Consider the following 11,083-nt stretch of genomic DNA (forward strand, 5'->3'; position numbering starts at 1 on the left):
TAGCATGTGATACTGTTTGATATCCTGTTACCCACAGTAGAACTTCTTTCAAACTTGGAGTCAGTCCTCTCATACCCTGCTGCTGCTTTATCAACTAAATTTGTATAATATTTTATATCCTTTGTTTTCATGTCAACAGTGTTCACAGCATCTTCACCAGGAGTAAATTCCCTCTCAAATTACCACTTTCTTTGCTCACCCATAAGAAGCAACTCTTCATCCATTAAAGTTTTATCATGAGATTGCAGCGATTCAATCGTCTTCATCCTCCACCTCTGATTCTGATTCTCTTGCTTTTTCTACCACATCTGCAGTTACATCCTTCACTGAAGTCTTGAACCCCTCAAAGTTATCCATGAGCATTGGAATCAAATTTTTTAAACTCCTGTGAATGTTGATATTTTGACCTCCTCCCAAGAATCACAGATGCTCTTAATGATATCTAGAATGGTGAATCTTTTCCAGAAGGTTTTGAATTTACTTTGCCCAGATTCATCAGAGGAATCAATTTGGCAACTATAGCCTGACAAAATGTATTTCTTTATTTAAGACTTGAAAGTTGAAATACTCCTTGATCCATGGGCTGCAGAATGGATATTGTGTTAGCAGGCATGAAAACAACATTCATCTCCTTGTACATCTCCAGAGCTCTTGGGTGACGAGATGCATTGTCAGTGAGCAGTAATACTTGGAAAGGAATTGTCTTTTTTTGAGCAGTAGGTCTCAACGGTGGGCTTAAAATATTCACTTATCCATGTTGTAAAGAGATGTGCTGTCATCCAGCCTTTGTTGTTCCATTTATAGAGCACAGGCAGAGTAGATTTCGCATAATTCTTAAGGGTCATAGGATTTTCAGAATGGTAAGTGAGCATTAGCTTCAACTTCAAGTCATCAGCTGTATTGGCACCTAACAAGAGAGTCTGGTTGTCTTTTGAGGCTTTGAAGCTAGGCATTGACGTCTCTCTAGCTATGAAAGTCCTAGATGGCGTCCTCTTCCAATAGAAGTCTGTTTCGTTTACATTGAAAATCTATTGTTTAGTGTAGCCACCTTCATCAATGATCTTAACTCGATCTTCAGTATAACTTACTGCTGCTTCTACATTGGCACTTGGTTGCTTCACGTTGCATTTCTGTATTATGGATGGCTTCTTATATTATGGGTGACTTCTATCCTTAAACCTCATGAACTAACCTTTGCTAGCCTCAGACTTTTCTTCTGCAGCTTCCTCACCTCTCAACCTTCGTAGAATCGAAGAGGGTTGGGACTTGCTTTGGATTAGGTTTTGGCTTAAGGGAATGTTGTAGTTGGGTTGATCTGCTATCTCCATCACTAAAACTTTTTCTCCATATCAGCAATAAGGACTGTTGTGCTTTCTTATCATTCATGTGTTCACCAGAGTAGTTTTCCTTCAAGAACTTTCCTTTTCCTTTCACAACTTGGATAAGTGGCCCAAGAGGCTTAGCTTTTGGCCTTCCTCAGCTTTTGACATGCCTTGCTTACAAAGTTTAATCATTTCTAGCTTTTTAAAGTGAGAGACATGAAACTCTTCTTTCACTTGAGCATTTAGAGGCTTTTATAGCATTATTAATAGGCCTAATTTCAATATTGCTGTGTCTCATAGAATAGGGAACCCCAAGGAGAGGGAGAGAGATGGGGAGCAGCCAATTGGTGGAGCAGTTAGACCACACACAACATTTATCAAGTTCATCTATTTATGGGCATAGTTTGTGGTGCCCCAAAATAATTACAATAATAACATCAAGGATCACTGATCACAGATCACCGTAACAGATAAAATAATGAAAAAGTTTGAAATATACAAGAATTACCAAAACGTGATACAGAGACATAAAGTAAACACATGCTGTTGGAAAACTGGCATTGATAAACTTGCTCAACACAGGTTTCTGCCCTCCTTTGATTTATAACTTACACAATATCTGTGTAGTAATAAAATGAGGTATGCCTGTATATGTTATCCCAGTTTAAAAAAAAAGTGGGTGATGGGTACTTGTAGCTCATTAGAATATTTTCTTTACCTTTATGTTTGAAAGTTTCCATAATTAAAAAAAAAAAAATTCCTGGGTAGCACTACAGAAATTCTTAAATCCATATTGCAGTTCTGTAAAGTAGATTGTACCCCATATGTGTAAGGAATCGTAGATGATTTTAGTAGTTGAGGAAACTATGAAAATATTTTGTGAAATAAGTAAGAGAAACATTTTCATTGTGGAGTTACCATTTTTCACCAGAGATTCCTTTCCACCTGAAGCAGGGTTTGGTGTTGGTAACAGTTTATCTATACATATCATTACCGGTGTTCAGGATCACTGTTAGCATTTAAAAAAAAAAAAAAAAAGAAAACAAACAAAAACCAAACCTTGGCTCTATTCTCTTATACACGTATTCTATAAGTCTTAGTTGGAGCCTGGACACCAACAATTTTTTGAAGATCTCTAAGCTCCCCTCTTAGTAACATAATTCAGAACATGTTGACTATCGTACTTATTGCTTATCATTCCGACCACTTTGCCAATAATAATAGGTAACATTTAGCCAGGAAGCATGATTATATTCTTATTAATGCAATTATTTAATCAACTACTATCCTGTTCTGTGCTCAGAATTGTTTTAAGAGTCTGAGTGACAGATGATTAGCCAAAGATTTCCTCTGCTAAGGATTGTTGTTGATAAGGTATTTTTAATGAAATAATAGTGTGTAGTGTGAGTTTTTAGTACTGTAGAATTTGGAGTGTCTAAAGATCTTTGGGGACTGTGGGTTCCATTTAATTCACTTAAAGCAACTGTGGAAGATACATAGGCTGTGTCCTGTACTAGAACATGGTCTAATTTGATTAGTCAGGTAAAGTTCATTGAGTTATTTGAGTTATAAGGTGATTTATGAGTTTATGTTCTTCTAGATGTTCGACAAGGACTGATAGGAGTTGGCCTGATAAATGTAGAAGATCGCTCAGGAATTCTTACTCTTGATAAAGGTAATAAATAATACTAATTTTTGCATATACATGTAACTGTAACTTACTGTATTATTGAAGCCTGCTTTATTTTTTCTCCTTGTGGCAACCTGAAGGGGAAGCTTCAATTAAGTCTACTTTTTGATCCCTACTTACTGAATGCCTACAGAGTACTCTGGGAAATTTATACTACTGTGGATATTCAAAAGAGATAAAACCCCTCTTCTGTCTATAGCAGTGGTTCTCAACCGTGGCTGCATATGTGATCAGCAGTCAAGCTTTTAAAAAATACTGAAACCAGGTGTGGAGCTTACAGATTGGTAGTTTTCACAAGCTCCAAGGTGATTCTAATTATGCACCCAAGTTTGAGATTCCCTAACTTAAAACTTTTTTTATGAGTCGAGGATTAATATTGGAGAACAAATATTCTCATGTGCCTAATTCTGTTTATACTTCAAGTAAGTGAAGTTGGATATGCAGACATTCAATTCAGCAAGCATCTGTTGAGCTTGTAGTACAGCCATGCTAATTGCTAGAGGTAGAAATGGGCACATTACTGCTCTGCTCTGGGGCGATGCTAAAGCTGTCAGGGAAGATTTTAGAGGAGAAATCGGGCCTAGATGAACAAAAGGTTTTAGTTACCATTGGATGTGTTAAATCTTTCATGTAATCTTGTCATTGTAGATTATAACAACATAGGAAAATTCTTAAATAGAATTTTGGGCATGGAGGTGCATCAGCAGAATGCATTGTTTCAGTATTTTGCCGACACACTTACTGCAGTTGTTCAGAATGCTAAAAAGAATGGAAGATATGATATGGGCATCTTAGGTAAGTGGGTCAATTTTTTTTTTTAACTCAGTTTTATTGAGATATATTCACATACCACACAATCATCCATGGTACAAAATCAACTGCAGTGGGCCAATTTTTTAAATGTTGTGTGAGTTCCTAAAAAACTATCCTCTCTTACTTGTACATGTTACTTTCCTTGTTCAAGATCTTGGTTCTGGAGATGAAAAGGTGAGGAAAAGTGATGTTAAGAAGTTTTTGACTCCAGGATATTCAACTTCTGGCCATGTAGAATTGTACACAGTAAGTTTGAAAAGTGTTCAAGCTCAAGTATAATGTCCATCTGTGATAGGCACTCTCTTAATTTAAATTTTATTATTTCTTTTGCAGATTAGTGTAGAAAGGGGAATGTCCTGGGAGGAAGCTACCAGGATTTGGGCTGAGCTAACAGGACCAGATGATGGCTTTTACTTGTCATTGCAAGTATGATGTGTTTATTTTAAATGTTAACGATTCAGATATATGATGCTTTTTCATTACTCACATTATAATTATTTGTTGACATGTTTATTTTTCTTTGGTAATCTGTAATTGTGGGTTTGTCTGTTTACATACATTTTTACTTACTATATTTTGAGGGATGTAATGAGATGCATGCAATTTTAGAATTTATATATTCTTAGGTAATTGAACCTTTTTCCCTCTACAATATTGACCTTCCTTAGTCCTAAAAATCCTTTATTTCTTGAAGACTTCATTTGTCAGTTGCTTAGTGTTACATCCTTTTGGTGAGTATTTTCCTGTGGACAGAGCTAACGGGGTGGGTGTGTGTGTGTGTGTGTGTGCGCGCGCGTGCGTGTGTGCATATACACACATGTACATACATGCTGTATGGCACAATATCTTGAGTTTGTATTGATTTGTGCTATTCAAATTCAAGACTATTTAGAGTTTTTATTTAATTTCTTCTATGTGTTATCTGTATTTACATTCGTCCATACCAAAAATCTTTGTTCTCAAGGACACACAGAATCATAAAATGCCATCCATACTATCACTCTAATGTGGGTTTGTTTTTATCTAAAGGGCTGTTTCTCTGCTTATTCTTTTTTTCCCTAATTATAACATTATATCAGATTTGGCCTCAATCTCATGAACTTCCAGGAGAATGCATAGTTCGTAGTTTTTCTAACTTTACAGAGTTTGCTTTTTATTTATTTTTGTGTAGTGCTTAAAAATTGGCTGCTTACTTCCTGAAATTTGACTTGGTTAAATTCCAGTTCAAAGTCTTGTTCCTTACTAGCAGTTTAACTTTGAAAAAATTATTTAACCTCCTTAAGTCTCTTTCCTAATCTTTAAGGTGGGAATAGTTACAGCGTCTACTGCCTCCCACTATGCTTACAACAGTGCTTGGAGAAGAGTAAGATGTAATTTTTGTTAGTTTTCGGCGCTTCTCCTCCTCCTCCTGTTAACATTGTTTGTATCCTCCTGAATATTAGGTTCTCTGTTTGGCTGTCCTATAAGGTCAAGATTGACCTCCATTATTATTTCAATTTGCAGATGGGGAAATGAGCTTAGAGAAGTTAAGTAACTTTTGCAAAGGCCTTGGACCGATTAAGTCATGGATGTGTTTGGGGTAAAACTTGTTCTCTCTGGCTTTGGAAATAGCTGACTCCCTGGTTCCTCATGTGTTCATACTAAGAATTCATTATTTGTTGGATCCCAAAGGCAAATGGAAGTAAAAGTGTTATGGGGAGCATCACCACCCTCCCCACCAAGAACTTGTTGTTTTGTCTTGTAAATAAATAATGTGGAAAATGGTATTCTTTGTCAGATTCATTATGCTTTTATTTCACTGCCAGGAAATACACCTGTAAAGAGGACTGTTAGTCTGCAGTGGTAAAAATTGCATGGTTTTTTGATTAAATCAGGAGGAATCGGGTCAACATTGCCAGTATCCTAAGAGTTATTGTTTTCTGCTATTTTTAGAATATTGGTGCTTTTAAACATTCTTTCCCATTTTGAAATATTTAACTCTGGTTGTTCCCCCCCCCCCCCCCTTTTTATAGGTTTCAGACATTTGCAGAACCAGTGTGTGTTTTTAATAACAATAATGGACAGTTTTTTAAAGAGAGAAATGTCACCCATACTCCAAGGTCAAATGATGTCACTTTCTTTCCAGTCCCTGTCTACATACATATGTAGTTTTTACATAGTTGTCCTAATATACTACTCTGTTTTTTTTTGTTTGTTGTCTTTATTTTTAAAAATCAAGCTAATATGTATGCATACAATCAAAAATAATTAATGTAAGAGCTACAATGAATAAATCAGCCCCTGCCTCACGCCTTCCCATACCACATCCCAATCCCCAGTCTCAATTATTGCAGCTTTTTCTTGTTTACTGCTGTTTGTCGAGTAACATATGCTATATCCTACTATTTCTAGATATTTTTCCACTCTTAGATATTATCTATTAACATCCCATTTTGGATAATGAGCTTTTTTTTAATGAAGCTTTTTAATTTGAGGTAATTATAGATTCACATGCAGTTAAAGAAATAATACTGAGATATTCCTTGTTCACTTTGCCCAGTTTCCCTGGAGGAAGCATTTTGCAAAACTGAAATATAATGTCATAACCAGGCTATTGACATTGATCTAAGTCATGGATCTTACTCAGATTTCCCCCAGATGAGATTTCATTTGCTTCACAGAGAGTTTTGGTTATTGTTTTTAAGTTGAAATTATTGCCAGTATTTAAACCCTATTAAATTTTGAGGAGAGTCCTGAATCCCAGCTTCCCTTGAGTGAAAGGATGTGGTAACACTGGTCCTTTGTTCCTTGGTGGAAGCACTTGTCGTGCATGTGCTGCCCGAGGGCGCACTGGTGGCTGCAGTCTGCTGGAAGTGAGCAGCGGCCTCTCCGAAGAGTCATCGTCCCTTACGGCAAGCCTTCGGGCAGCCGTGGTTGAAGCACACGTGGCTTTTGCAACTCATGAACCTGTGTTAACATTCGGAAATCCATGTTAGAATTATTTTATTTTCACAGTAGTGTGATTGTATAGTTACAATTAACATGATACTCTTAAGACATGTCATATTGCTAAATGCTTTAAAAATTGTGCACCTTAAAATATGTATCACATCAGTTGACAGAAAATTTAAAATGTAATTTTTACCTTAACCATTGTTTTATGACTTTTGTAGTAATTGTATAAACAATGTTTCACATCATTTTAACAAGTAAAAGACAAAGGATCTTTAATTTCCATGAAGAGAAAAGTAAAAATTAAGTCATTCTCTTTTATCATTGTAAAATTAATACAAAAAATTAGCAACTTGGTGAACAGTGGCTTATTATGTGGAGGAGCTGGGAAAATAGCTTTGCTTTAAACTTTTCTCTTTCCTTCAATTTAGCTCCACAGATTATTGCTTAGAAGGGGTTCATCATCCTTAAAGAAGAAACCAATTTTCTAACCTTGTTTTTCCTTGTGTTAAATAGGGCTTTTTTAACTCCTTAAGAATTCTCTTATAGGTCCAACTTAAAATAATTAAAATTATATAGCTAACTTCCGTTGTTTCTCTCATGCATCCTTTTCTTCCATTTCTACGTACATACTTATTATTTGTTCAACACTTTGGCTTTCTACTGTCATAGACTCACTGTTTACCAAGCCCCATGTCTGTTGTTCTCTTGCCTCCCCCTTAACCACAGTCCCGGGAAGTAAGGAAGGTAGCACTGCTGGGTTAGGGGCATTCAGAGGACCGTGTCACCCAAGTCTTTATCTTGGAGGAAGGTGAATGGCATTGCAACTTGAAGGACAGCATCATTTTTCCCCAACATTTGATTATAAAATTTTTAAAATATATAGCAGGGTGAAAGGATTTTACTGTGAATGCTATTGCACCCACTACTTAGAGTCTACCATTAATATTTTATTATACTCACTTTATTGTGAGCCATGTGACTGCTTGGGTTGTGATTCCAGGAACAGCCCGGGCAGAATTGCCTATGCTGGCCATTTGTGCCGTTGAGCTTATTCAAAACAGTTTTCTAAAGAATATTCTCACCCTCAACTTTGTATGTCTTTCACCTACCTCAGAATTATGGTCAGATTGTTCAAGTCTGTTACACAGCTGGTTGTCATCCTTTTGTCATGGTTACTATTCATGTATTTATTAGATATTACAGTTCTTCAAGTGATTATATATGCAAATGATGTGATGAGACAAAAATGAACATATCTTAAAGTGTACATTTAATCTTTGTATTTTTCCACCTTTTTTAATAGATAAGGAACAATAAGAAAACTGCCATCTTAGTTAAAGAAGTGAACCCTAAAAAGAAGCTTTTCTTGGTTTATAGACCAAATACTGGGAAACAGCTCAAATTAGAAATTTATGCAGATCTGAAAAAGAAATATAAGAAGGTATTTTCTTATCTGTACATTATGCTGTCTATGAATACTTATTTTGTAATAAAATGTCAAAACTGTGTTTAGGAAAAATTGTTTTCAGAAAAAACTTCATCAGGTTTTCTTATACTAATGCCCCAGTCTTAGTGTTATTAATCCTTAAGGAAAGTTGTAAGATGATTGGAACAGCTTATGTTGTCAGAAAGGAAACTTCCACTGTTAACTACAAAATTTAGAATTTTAATAAAGGGAAGAAGATGTTGCAAACTGAAATTCCTTCCCATGGCTCTTTGTTTTATTGTGAACATGCTGCTATTTTATATTTTGCTATGTTTTCTAGAAAATGGCACATGACTGTGCTTTTCCTAGCATTACTATTAGTTACTATTTTGGTAGTGTTATGTTATCTATGACTCCTAACCATTCTCATTTGAAAATAATTACAGTGACGCTAACTATTTGAAAAAATTATTGCATAAGAAGAACCGTCATGGTGATTTTTATTTTTAAGTATTTGGCTAAGGCAGACTTTACAAATGGTACTCAAATTGAACCAGTAGTGTGAGCCAATTTTTCTGTACAGAGATGATTTTAAGTTGGTTGTCTGTGGGAAAGTTTTAGAGACCAGATTAGGCACCCCATTTATTTAAAGCATTACTGTTTCAGTGGCATTTTTGTCTTCTTTTTTTACAGGTAGTTTCTGATGATGCTGTGATCCATTGGTTAGATCAGTATAATTCATCTGCAGATACTTGTACTCATGCTTACTGGTTAGTATTTTCATATTTCTCATCATATTCTCAGGTTTCATCAAGATTTAAACATACAAATATGTTCTTACAAGTAAATGAACAGGTTTAACTATTGTTAGGCATGGTTCATTCAATCAGAAATATTTATTACACACCTAAGGACCAGGCACTGTCTCAGTTTCCCTTCTGCTCTTCATTGATCTTTTGTTATTTGTGGTCAGCTGTTAACTGGCAGTGGAGACTTAACTGTCATCTGTAGTGTTAGAACTTTCTTTTCTTCCTCCCCTCCCTGTCTCCTTCCCTTTCTTCCTTCCTTTTTTTTTTTTTTTTTTTTTTAAAGTGCTCTTATCAGATCAGCTTTTATTTTTAAGGCTAAAGATCTTCTAAGAAATCAAGGAGATGCCTTAAGTAGCTATGCAGCACCAGAAGACAATGTTGTTATGTCCTGGAGCTGTGTACTGCTGCTACGGTACCAGAGACTGTTCTTTCAAGTCATTATACACTGTAGTATTCACCTTCAGGAGCTTGTGGAGAGTACTTTAATGGTCTGCAGGTCTTAATTCTTCCTTGACTGTTTTCTCATCCATTAAATAGTTAATGGTCTTAGAGTATTGGGTCCACTTTGTAAAAGGGGATATATAAATGAATTTTAGTCAGATTTTTTTTAAGACTCTTGCAGGTAGATAAGTTTGCTTTGATCTAAGCATTGTATTTTGTTTGTTTTCATTTTGAGAACTAATTGGTTCTGTTGAAAATTAACTTAGGAAAAGCCTTTAAGGTTAAATATTTTTAAAATGAACCTACAGAAGTCCTCTATAGAAATATTTGCTTTGAATTTTAGCAAGAAAAAGGTCTTATACATGTAAATGTAACACTGTATGTGTTAAATTCATCTTGAATTAATACTGGATAGCTGTTTTTATCCATGAATTGTAAAAATAATTTTAACTATAAAATATTGATATGTTGCTTTTTTCTGTTTAAAAAAATTTATGTATGATATAATGTTTTGTTTGCTTGGAGACTTTCCCACTAATTGATTTAGAACAACATATTGCTAGTTTAATAATACAGAAATAATTGGTAGGATTATTTTTTCAATTACCATTATTATATTAAGATAATGGATATTAAAATGGCTAAAATGCTTAAATGACTACCAAAACCAGTGAATCAGCCATTTCACAGGGAGTTGGGCCCCAGAAATAGCTGTCTTTTTAAAAAATCAGTAGCCAAACCTTAAATTGGAAAGGATCCTGCAACATGCCAAAAGTTTTGTAATCTAAGAATCATTCACTTAGTAAAGGCAAATGATGCTAGAACATTTTCCATTTGAAATTTGGATGGCCTTATGAGCCTTTTATGAGTTTGTGTGTATATATTCTTTTTCTCCATGTTCATCCTAGGCGTGGCAATTGCAAAAAAGCAAGCTTGGGACTAGTTTGTGAAATAGGCCTTCGTTGCCGCACATATTATGTATTATGTGGTTCAGTGCTGAGCGTCTGGACAAAAGTTGAGGGTGTTCTAGCATCTGTCAGTGGCACAAATGTGAAAATGCAGATAGTTCGGTTGAGAACAGAGGATGGACAGCGGATTGTAGGTGAGTGTAATTTTTATTTTGGTTTGAGTTGTGGGGAAAAAAATCAGATCCTGCTTTTTTACTCATATTGCTTCTAACATCTTAGAACCTTAGCATCAAGTCCAGTAGTGGGTGTTGAGCTTGATTTGTATGTTCTTAAAAAGTTGAGCAGAGGTTAAGCTTTTGAATGGACTTCATTGATTCTGGGTCAGGTTATCATGGGGTGATGTATTTTATGCTGCTCTCAGCTCTTCCTGTTCTCCTTCCTCACTGTTGCTGCCTGTGCAGGGGCCCTGGTGCGAAGACTGAGCTCAGCCTCTTGCCCAGGATTCTCCAAAGTCTACCAGTTTACATTCATTGAGCCAGATTAAGACTGGGGAACTCGAAACCACTGTGCACAGAGGATGATTGGAGTTATGCAGGGAGCAAAGGCAAACCAGGATAGCTGTTCCCACCATTTGCTCAACTATAGGTTTCACAGGAACCAGTGCGATGGCTGTGCTTTGCTTATTTGTCTTTGTTTCATTTATGGCAACCTTCCTCTGTAGCAGATTGGCAACCTGAGGG

At 35.8% G+C, this 11,083-nt stretch overlaps 1 protein-coding gene across 4 annotated transcripts in view; it reads left to right on the forward strand.

Moving 5' to 3' along the window:
* Nucleotides 1–11,083, forward strand: part of SBNO1 (strawberry notch homolog 1) — a 52,793-nt gene that overhangs the window by 34,406 nt on the left and 7,304 nt on the right. For all 4 annotated transcript variants that reach the window (XM_037816759.1, XM_037816762.1, XM_037816763.1 and 1 more), the window contains exons 25-31: nt 2,923–2,997; nt 3,661–3,807; nt 3,977–4,071; nt 4,159–4,251; nt 8,063–8,200; nt 8,879–8,955; nt 10,344–10,537. In XM_037816759.1, coding sequence (XP_037672687.1) covers nt 2,923–2,997; nt 3,661–3,807; nt 3,977–4,071; nt 4,159–4,251; nt 8,063–8,200; nt 8,879–8,955; nt 10,344–10,537 — 819 coding nt within the window. The remainder of the gene's footprint in view (nt 1–2,922; nt 2,998–3,660; nt 3,808–3,976; nt 4,072–4,158; nt 4,252–8,062; nt 8,201–8,878; nt 8,956–10,343; nt 10,538–11,083) is intronic.

The sequence above is a fragment of the Choloepus didactylus genome, chromosome 23 (genome assembly GCF_015220235.1).
Source record: "Choloepus didactylus isolate mChoDid1 chromosome 23, mChoDid1.pri, whole genome shotgun sequence".
NCBI classification, from domain to species: Eukaryota; Metazoa; Chordata; class Mammalia; order Pilosa; family Megalonychidae; genus Choloepus; species Choloepus didactylus.